Source organism: Saprolegnia diclina (genome assembly GCF_000281045.1).
Source record: "Saprolegnia diclina VS20 unplaced genomic scaffold supercont1.17, whole genome shotgun sequence".
Taxonomy (NCBI): Eukaryota; Oomycota; class Saprolegniomycetes; order Saprolegniales; family Saprolegniaceae; genus Saprolegnia; species Saprolegnia diclina.
Genome location: NW_008246084.1, coordinates 332512 through 342158, shown reverse-complemented (window position 1 = coordinate 342158; position 9647 = coordinate 332512). Strand labels below are relative to the sequence as shown.

The window sequence follows — 9647 nt, the reverse complement described above, 5'->3', positions numbered from 1 at the left end:
CGTCACGGACGCGCAGTTGATATGCTAGCGTGACGCTTTACACGCCAACCTTCATTCAGCTATAGGGTCTTTGCTGTGTGGGACTTGAACGAGTCGGACTTGTTTTATCAGTACTGCGTTCTTCAACTGCAACGAAGCGGCGATAGACGCCGACAATGCCAGCTTCAGTGCACCCGACCTTGATAAAGCCAACAGTCTCAAGCTTGCAGCTGTGGACATTGTGTGAACGCGGTTAGCTGGCGACACGCGTTGCGTTGCTCCCACCTTAAGCCATTGCACAGGGAGTCTCACCGCATCGTGACGCCCATGGTGCCCATGACGTGACGAGCGGCAAGAGACTGCACGAGCGGGAAGAGACTGCAGCTTCCACCAGTTGGCCAGGTTGACAGCGCGCTGTGCCAGCTCAGCGGGACCAAGGTGCATTGGCCAATCACCACACTCATTTCCGAGAATTAACGTTCACACGAGATAGTGACCAATCACAGAGCCCGATGCTTGGAACACGCAGATGATTGGGCAATTTTCAATCTCAAACCATCGCCACCTGCGCGAGAGGCCAACGGGCCGATGCGAGCGACCAGCATTTCCCAATTTGCGCGCGACTGGAGACGACGATGAGCCACGGGTACGCAGGACGGGGCGGACGCTGGACGATCCCGCAAGACGCCGGAAGAGGACGGGGACATGCAGGTCGCGGCCGCGGCCGAGGCGACGGGGGACGAGGAGACGGAGGTCGAGGAAGAGGCTTCTTCGATGGGGGACGAGGCCGTGGACGCGGAGGCCGATGGATCCCCCCATCGAACGCGAGACGGGGCAGCGGCCGTGGTCCGACGACGGGAAGCACCGGGGGTCCACCATGGGGCCGCGGAGGCGGCCGGACTAGCAACGCTAGTCGTTCCGAGAACGACGTTGCGCGCTTTCTGCGACTTCTGGACGCCCAAGATGGACCGAAGCTGGCCGAGACGATCCGGGCTTTTGAGACGACGTCGTGGAACACGTGCTGGAACGACTACGACCGCTTGTCGGAACAGCAGCTCCACATCCTCATCGTGTCCCTCGTCAAGCTTCCGTACTCGTCGCCCGTGAAGCAGCCACCCAGCGCAAGCTGCCGCCGAGTCGGTGATGCGTATGCCACTGCCATGCGATCTTCTTCCAAGAACGATGACGAGACCATCGCGGCAGCAGAAATTCTCGTTCGCTTTGTGCAGGTACTTTATTATGCGACAACCTAGCGGGGGTATTCATGGACTGTACGTAGCGCTTGCTCAAATTCCACTGGGATGAAGATCAATGCGCTGTTAAGGAAGAGCTCGGAGCCATTTTGTGCGCAGCGTCGTCGCTTCTGCGCATCAACCGACCCGAGCACCGCGCGGCCCAAACCAAGATCACGGAGCTGCTCGACGAGCTCGAGAAGCCGTGGATCATCCTGCTTGGAAGCGGTGCGCGAGATGATGCTCCAGAGGTAGTCTTGCCGTCGACTCGCCCGACATGGGAGCTCGCGACCGTGGACTGGCTGCTGAACCCGCGGTTGTTCCAGCCGTCGTGCTTGCCGGTGATGAAGACACCCGACACGCCATCGGCTGGCGTGTACCCGTCGCGAGACGATTACATCAAGACGATCGAGCGCCTCTGGACGGCAATGACGTTTGGGGACGGCAACGGAGCACTGAGTTCCAAGTGTCTCGAGCCCGAGTGCAACCAAGTTCTCTGGCCGTGCCACCACGGTGCGCCTGGAGCAGCGACGTGCCGCACGCGTGATTGTCAGCGCCCCGTCGTTCTTGTGTGCTCGCATCGTCACCACAACCGCGGGCTCTGTGGAACGTGCGCTGCGCGGTCTCAGACGGGGCTCATTGGTCCACCAGGCATCAAGGCGTCGACGCATGTGTACGACGCAGAGGTCTTTCACGTGGGTACCGACGGTCGCATTTTTCTCGGCAACGTCATGAGCCGCCGCCCGCCAGCCCAGGCCATCCACTGGCGAACGACGAACCGTTTGTCGTGCCCAAACCTCGTGGGCTTTGTCAAGGTCTCTGGGCGTGGTGTGCCCTTGCGTGGGCCCGACCGCATCACGTGGGCGTCGATCGTGCCACACGAAGACAGTCGCTTTGAAGACAAACGTCGAGAAGCCGGCGAGCTCGCTGTGCTTTGTTCGGGCATTGTGAACGTGAACGTGCACGAGCTCGTGCACATCGGTGACCACCTTGTTGTCGTCGACTGCCAGATCTTTGTGCCCGAGTTCATCCCGGTCTTAAAAGCGCTCGAGCTCCAAAAGGCGATCACGCTACCATTCGGCGACGGCACGTGGCTGAACTTGTCGTCGCACGCCCCCGCGACCTCGAGTTTGGCATTCGTCGAGGGTGACGACGACGATGTGCTTCTGGATCGCATGCTGGCCATGAGCACGCTGGACCCGATTGTGCAAATTCGCCGCGACTCTCGCGCCCGCGCTCAGCTGCACACTCGTTTGATCGAGCTCATGCGCGAGTTGACGCTGGACCCGGGCCAGCGGCGGAGCTTTCTCGAAGCCTTGACCCACCCCGTGCATTTGACCCAAGGACCACCAGGGACGGGCAAGTCGTACTTGGGTGTCGGTCTCGCGCGTGCTTTGCTCATTGTGCGCAAACTCTGGATCCAGCAGTGCCCCTCGGTTGGGCAGCCGCCGATTCTAGTTCTCTCGTACAAGAACCATGCGATCGACGAGTTTTTAAAGGACCTCGTGCGCACGCAATCGAGCCTCAAGTACGGGACAAACGGGCTCGTTCGCATTGGCGGCGTGTGCAAGGACCCAGAGCTGGCGCCGTTCTCGGAGCAGAGCGTATTTTGCTCCCACAAGGAAGTTAAAGCTCAGAAGGTGCACCTCGAACAGCTGCATCAGCTCCGCGGCGATGTGCGCCACTTCAGCGACGACATTTCGCCGCTTGTCAACTTCCAGTACAACTTGCTCAACGACGCGACGAAGGAGAGCACGACTGCCGCGGTGTACGTCCAGACGCTCTTGCTGCACCTCGACATGCACGCGTTCACGGGCGACGCGGTGTTTGACGACCCATCATGGCGCACGATGTTTGACGCACTCAAAACGTCGACGATGCAACCAATGGCGGGCGACCACATTGAAGGTAGAGACATCGATACCCATCAAAGCTCATGGATGGGGATTTAGGACTCATGCGTGGCATTGCACACTACCACAACCAATTCCAAACTACAGAAGTGCTCTGGAAGTGGATGACGGGGTTTGTTCCGCTACCGCAATGTCGCTTTTGCAGCGGCGATACGACGTGTGATCGCGTCGCGTGGTCGCGCGAGCTTGCGCTATGCGAGAGCCATGTGTGCAGCATGGACGACTGCACGGATGCGGTGGCCGACGAGGGTCGCTCGTACTGTCGCCAACACGCATGCACCTCGGGTGAATGCGACAACTATAAGTTGCCAGGCCAAGTGTTGTGCGAAAGCCATGCGTGCTTTGTTTGCCTCGCGAGCTGCCCGTCCAAGCTGGCGCATCCCGCCGAAGACGCACCGCCTCGCAACGTGTGTAGTCGACACCCTTTGTGCTGTGCGTCGATGTGTATCAACGAGGTGCTCGAATCGTCGGACTACTGTACGGCGCATCAGAAGACGACGTGCCGCGGCAAGACGAAGAAGGGCTACGCCTGCAAGGCGAAGGTCAACAGCCTCAACCTACCGTTCTGTGCGGCACATCGCTCGCAGGCAACACGCGCAGCCACAACCACCGTGACGGCGGTCGAGGTCGCAACAGCAGTGCCAGCGCCGAATGACCAAATGGACGTTGATGACGCCATGTACACGTCGTGCTCCGCCAAGACGCGCAAGGGCAAGCCGTGCAAGGCGGTCTTTTCGCAACAGAAAATCCCCTTCTGTGTCGACCATAAGTCCCAGTACGTGGCCAAGCCGACGACGACCGCCCCTCCCCACGTTGCGCAAGACGCAGTGCCGGGGGCGGTTTCGCCGCCAGCGACCGACTGTGCCGAGAAGCCATCGTCACCGGTTTTGCTGGCAGCTCACGCAGCGAGCCCGAGTGAGAAGATTACCAAGTCGAGCGATGATGAGGCAAGCGACTCGGAAGACAGCAACGACGACTACACGGGGCTTCTGGACGAGCCGTGTGACAAGGCAGCACTTGGCAATGAAGACGAAGTCGAAGAGTCGGAGCACTTGCAGCATCTGCGCGAGGTCTTTGATGACGTGGTGTACACGCGCGGCGACGTCGACGGCAGCGAAGCCCTTGAAAACGAGATCTCGGACGCGAGCATGAGCAGTGCTGCCACTGCAGCTCCCGAGTACGACGAAGCTGCCGTCGTGCCACCGCGGGACTGGTCGTGGGCGATGTCGTTGGACGAGCGCCGTCGTCAATTGATGCTTCTCGAGTCGCGCCATCGTGGTATCCTTGCTGCATGGCTGGGCTACCTGGCCAAGAGCGTGGAACACGCGCGCCAAATGCTCCATGACGCCGAGGTCAAGGCGAAGGCGCGAGTGTACGAAGGCAAGGCTGTGATTGGCGGCACGATCGTTGGCTGCATTTCGCGGCTCGAGTCGATCCGGTCGACGAACCCGTTTGCCATCATTGTCGAAGAGGCATCCGAGGTCCTTGAGCCGCTTTTGTTTGTGTGCCTCGGCGCCAGCACGTGCAAGCTCGAGATGATTGGCGACCACCTCCAGCTCAAGCCCTCGGTGCAGTCCAAGTTCAACTTTGAGCGCATCAACAAAATTGGCGTCTCGATGTTTGAGCGACTCATTCGCGCACCCGCCGACCACGCTGTGCCCACGTCGGTGCTCGCGATTCAGCGCCGCATGCGCCAAAACATTTGCGACTTGACGCGCGCGTTTTACACGGACATCGTCGCGATTGAAGACCACCCGACGTGCGCGACGCGGACGCTGCCGACGTCGCCACTTTTAAAGTGCCTCCCGGCGCATGGCCGCGATGTGCCCGGTGTTTTGCCGCACGTGTATTTCTGGACGCACGAAGGCCGCCAACAAAAGGCATCGGTTGGTCTTTCGAAGATCAACACCTATGAGGCCGACATGGTCGTTGCGCTTGCAAAGTACCTCGTCGCGTGCGGGGTGAAGCCGTCGTCGATCGCCATCTTGACGCCGTACAAGGGCCAGCTTATGCTGATGCGCGAAAAGCTGATGAAGGCCAAGCTCGTCCACCGCGAGGCGTCAACAACAGCCGACACGGTCTCGCTCTCGACCGTTGATCGGTTCCAGGGCGACGAAGCCGACATCGTCTTGATCTCGCTCGTGATTGACGCCAAGTCGCGCACGCCGTTTGTGAAGCTCGTGAACCGCATGATTGTGTTGCTGAGCCGCGCTCGTATCGGCATGTACATTGTGGGCAACGTCGGCTACTTTGAGACGACAGACAACCAAGCCGTCGCCCATTGGCAGGCAACGCTCTCAAAACTTCGAGGCCCCGCAGCGAACGACTCTGGTGACGACGTTGACACGGTTTGGTTTGGCGATAGCCGGCTTGGGCCCAAATTGCCCATCTGCTGCCCGCTGCACCCCAACGAACGAGTTGTCTTGGCGACACGGCCCGACCAGCTTCAGCTCGGGTTCTGCAACGTTGTCTGCAACGCCGCCCTTCCATGCTCGCACGTGTGCGGCAAGACGTGCCATTGGCCAGCGTTGACCCACAACACGGCGTGCTCAGTGCGCGTGCCGTCGCCGTGCCATCGTCACACCACTGCACTAGTGTGCGCCCAGATCTATGCAAGCCTCAGCGGCCGCCGAGCACCTGGTTCCATCGACCAAGCGCTGACACTGTACCAGTGCAGAGTGAGCGTCGACGTGCTCTTGCCGTGCTCCCACACGGTGTCGATGCCGTGCGTGGAAGAAACCGAAATTTCGGAAGGGTTCCGTTCTTGGCCAGAATGCAACAAGGCCAGCGTCGCGCCGTTCATTTACACAGCGTGCAAGCATACGCTTACGTGCACGTGCGCCGAGTACGTCCGCCTCACGGCCAATCCTACGTCGGCCAAGAAGTGCATGACCACCGTCGAGTATGTGCCGGCGTGTGGCCACGGGGTGTCGATCCCATGCTACGTCCGCCAGCAGTACGCGGCCGCCCCCCACGCGTTCATTTGCTCGAAAAAGCTGACGGTGGCCCTGCCACGATGCGGTCACCTTGTCACGGTGCCGTGCAACGTTGCTGCCTCGCTGGTCGCCTGGAGCGGCGAGAGCTGCAGCGCTGGTGTGGTGCACGAAGGCGAAGTGTACGGTCCCAAGGACCACGCTTGCCACGAGCCCGTTACCTTTGTCAAGGCATGTGGACACACCCAGAAGGTCGCGTGCGAAGTTGCATTTGACCTTGCCAAGCAGTCGAACGCATGCAACGTGACGGACGAGTTTGTGAACCCTGTTTGCGGGCACACGGTGCAAGGTCCATGTCATATGAAGCGCAGTGCGATGGCTGTCTTGCGACATCAACCTGCCGTCGCGACGATCGATGAAGGCGACGTCAGCCAGTTTGAGCCGTGTGCAACTTTCCAGCAGCTGAAGTGCAAGGTGCCCGTACTCTATCGACGTCGCTGCCAGCACCAGTGCACCATCCCGTGCAGTGCTGCGCAGGCCCAAAAGCATGTACCCAAATGCAGCGTGGCGGTTGTCGTGCCCAACGTGCTTTGTGGACACGACGTCACCGTGCCATGCGGGGACACGGACTTTCGAGGCTACAAGCCGTGGCCTGCCGGCGCCGCGGCACCGCTGGTCGCTGGCGTCCTCGTCGACTCGGTGCCTCCGCCGGCGCCGCTGCCCACAACCTGTGCGCATTCGAGCTGGGCCAACTGCCCGCAGATGGTCACTTTTGAGCGAAGCTCATCGTGTGGTCACAGCTTCGACATGCGCTGCGGTGCCGCGTTCAAACTCTTGGGCAAGACGTTGCCGCCGTGCAGCCACGACACTGTGGTACAGTTGCCGTGCAGTCACGAGCGCCAAGTCCAATGCTTTGAAGTCGACGGGCCACAAGCTCCATGCACTGAGGAAGTCTTGCGCGAATGCTGGAACTACGCGGCATGCCGCCAGCGGGTCGTGTCGCTTTGCAGCGAGACGGATGTCGTCGCGTCGTGCACGCGACGCACCGTGTGGCAGTGCCCGAGCAAGGTACACTCGATCGAGATTGCCCAGTGTGCCGAGGGCATTCCATCGGACTGTCCGCGATGTTCGATGGACGCCTTGGACGCTGAGCTGGCGCAAACAGAAGACCTCGTCGCGCGCTGCAGCCGTCGCAATCACAATGTCTCGCTGCAAGACGCAGTCAGCGACGCGATGGCATCAATGCCGCCAGCGCTACAGACGTACTTGGCGCCGTACGCTGTTCCGCTTGCGCTGCGCCAGTTTCTCGAACGCAAACTCGAGCTTCTCCATGGGTACAAGGCCGTGGTAGAACAAATGCCCGAGTGGCAGCAGCCGCTCTACGCGCCTCGCACACAGCTGTACTATGCGGTCTTGTCCAAAGCCCAGGTCAAGACCGTGGAAGCGATGGACCCCAAGAACTTTGTGAAGCAGGACACGCTGTACGGCATTTGTCTCCAAGAATGGACGGCAGCCAACGTGCAGTGGCTCAAGGAGAAGATGACACTGCTTCTTTGTGTCGGGTTTTCTTGTCGGACGCTCGACCCTACCACATGTGTACCCAAGCCCGACAAGAAGAAGATCGTGTGGTATGATGAGCAGCGCGCGCTCGGGGCCGATGCGATCCAGGTTGTTGCCAAGAAGCTCGAGTGCACGATCTTTTGGGACCCGTACACGGTCATGACCACGCACAAGGTGTGCCTCACGAAGCGCGACGTGAACGCGCTGCAGATGTACGCGTCACCGCACATCGACCGACACGTGCAGCTTGTGCGACGGATCGAACGCCGCATGCCTGGACGCCACGGCGCTGTCGCCTTGGACGAGAAGCCGCGCGCTTGGATGGACAACAGCGTCTTGGCCACAACGCGCCTCGCGGGCTTTCAGTTTCCCAGCCACTGGGACGGCACGACGCTCGTTTTGGCATCCACGCCGCGCTCGGTGCAGCTCGAGCTCGCCAAAAAGCTGCAGTCTTTACCACGGACAGCGTCGATGGCAGACGCGTCCCCGTTTGCGGGCATCCGCTACCTCCGCACTCTGCAGGAATCCATGGATCTGCCGGAGCTGAGTTTGCTTCACGCGTTGGAGCTGCTCCACTTGCCGGCCGAGACGACGACATTGACCGAGCTCGAGGTCTACATGCGCTACGTTCAAGACGCGCAGGTCGACGCACACCCACTCTTGTTTCTCGCGATGGGGCGCTGGACGAAGGATGTCTCGTACCTTCGGCTCTTTGCGTCGACGTACCCGAACGCGCGCGATGCGTGGTTGACGGCCGACGAGACGCGCGCGTTGTCCCCGGCGTCACAGACAGCAACGTTGCTGCCGAGCGACCCTTCGATCATGCAGCTCTGGGAAGAGCTCGCAGCCGCAGAGCACTTGAGCTCGGCTGCGATGGACGACCTTCTCGGCATGATTGGCATCGGCAAGGTGAAGCGCGCGGCCGTCCAGCTCTTCCAGTCGGCCCTAGCGCGCAAGAAGATGCCGCTTGCGATGCGGAAGAAGAACTCGTTGTCCTTCAACTTTTGCTTTGTCGGGAACGCGGGCACGGGCAAGACGACGGTCGCGCGGACCTTTGCGACGCTCTTGCACGAGTCGGGTCTGCGCGCAAAAGATGTGTTTGTCGAAACGAATGCGCAAACGCTCAAGGACGAAGGCGCCCCCGAGTTTCGAAAGCTCGCAGCATCGGCCATGGACGGCGTTCTCTTTATCGACGAGGCGTACGACTTGGACCCAAGCAGCGATTTCAAGGGCCGCGCAATCGTCTCGGAGCTACTTACGCTCTCTGAGAACCACCGCGACCGCCTCACGATCATCTTGGCGGGCTACGAAGACGACATGCAAACCAAGCTGTTCAGTTTCAACAAGGGCCTCAAGAGTCGGTTCCAGCTCATCACGTTTGATGACTTTGACGAAGTTGAGTTGCACGCAGTCTGGAACATGCAGCTCGAGGCGCGCGGGTGGACGGCGCCGCCTGAGCTCGCAACGATCGTCTCTAAGCGCCTCGCAATTGCCGCCAACACCAAGGGCTTTGGCAACGCCCGTGCCGTGCGCAAGGAAGTCGAGGCCGCCACCCAGAGCGCGATGGCCCGGCCCGCGTTTGACGGGGCGGCACCAGTGCTGTGCCTCGAAGATGTGGTCGGCGACCACCCGTTGCACAACCCCAAGCTCGAGCGTGTCTTGGGCGAGCTCGAGGGCAAGATTGGATGGGCCTCGATCAAGAAGAACGTCCGTGACCTCGTTCAGCATTGCGAGAAGAACCACCGACGACAGCTTTCGGGCCAGGCGCCGCTGCCATTGATGCTAAACCGCCTCTTCTTGGGGAATCCTGGCACGGGCAAGACGTCGTGTGCAGCGCTCTATGGCCGCATCCTCAAGGAGCTAAACTTGCTCTCGAGCGGCGACGTGGTGCTCAAGACCGCGAGCGACTTGGTCGGGTCGCACGTGGGCGAGTCGCAAACCAAGACGCAAGCGTGCTTGGAACTGGCCCGCGGCAAGGTCCTTGTCATCGACGAAGCGTACAACCTCGACGACAACCTCTATGGCAAGCA

General features: G+C 60.7%; 1 protein-coding gene across 1 annotated transcript in view; it reads left to right on the top strand.

The window, feature by feature from the left end:
• Nucleotides 1-9481, top strand: part of SDRG_06312 (hypothetical protein) — a gene marked incomplete at its 3' end in the record, with an annotated part of 14349 nt that extends 4868 nt beyond the window's left edge. The window contains exons 3-6 of the mRNA XM_008612086.1: nt 893-1208; nt 1259-3119; nt 3164-9324; nt 9452-9481. Coding sequence (XP_008610308.1) covers nt 893-1208; nt 1259-3119; nt 3164-9324; nt 9452-9481 — 8368 coding nt within the window. The remainder of the gene's footprint in view (nt 1-892; nt 1209-1258; nt 3120-3163; nt 9325-9451) is intronic.
• Nucleotides 9482-9647: the final 166 nt, after the last annotated feature.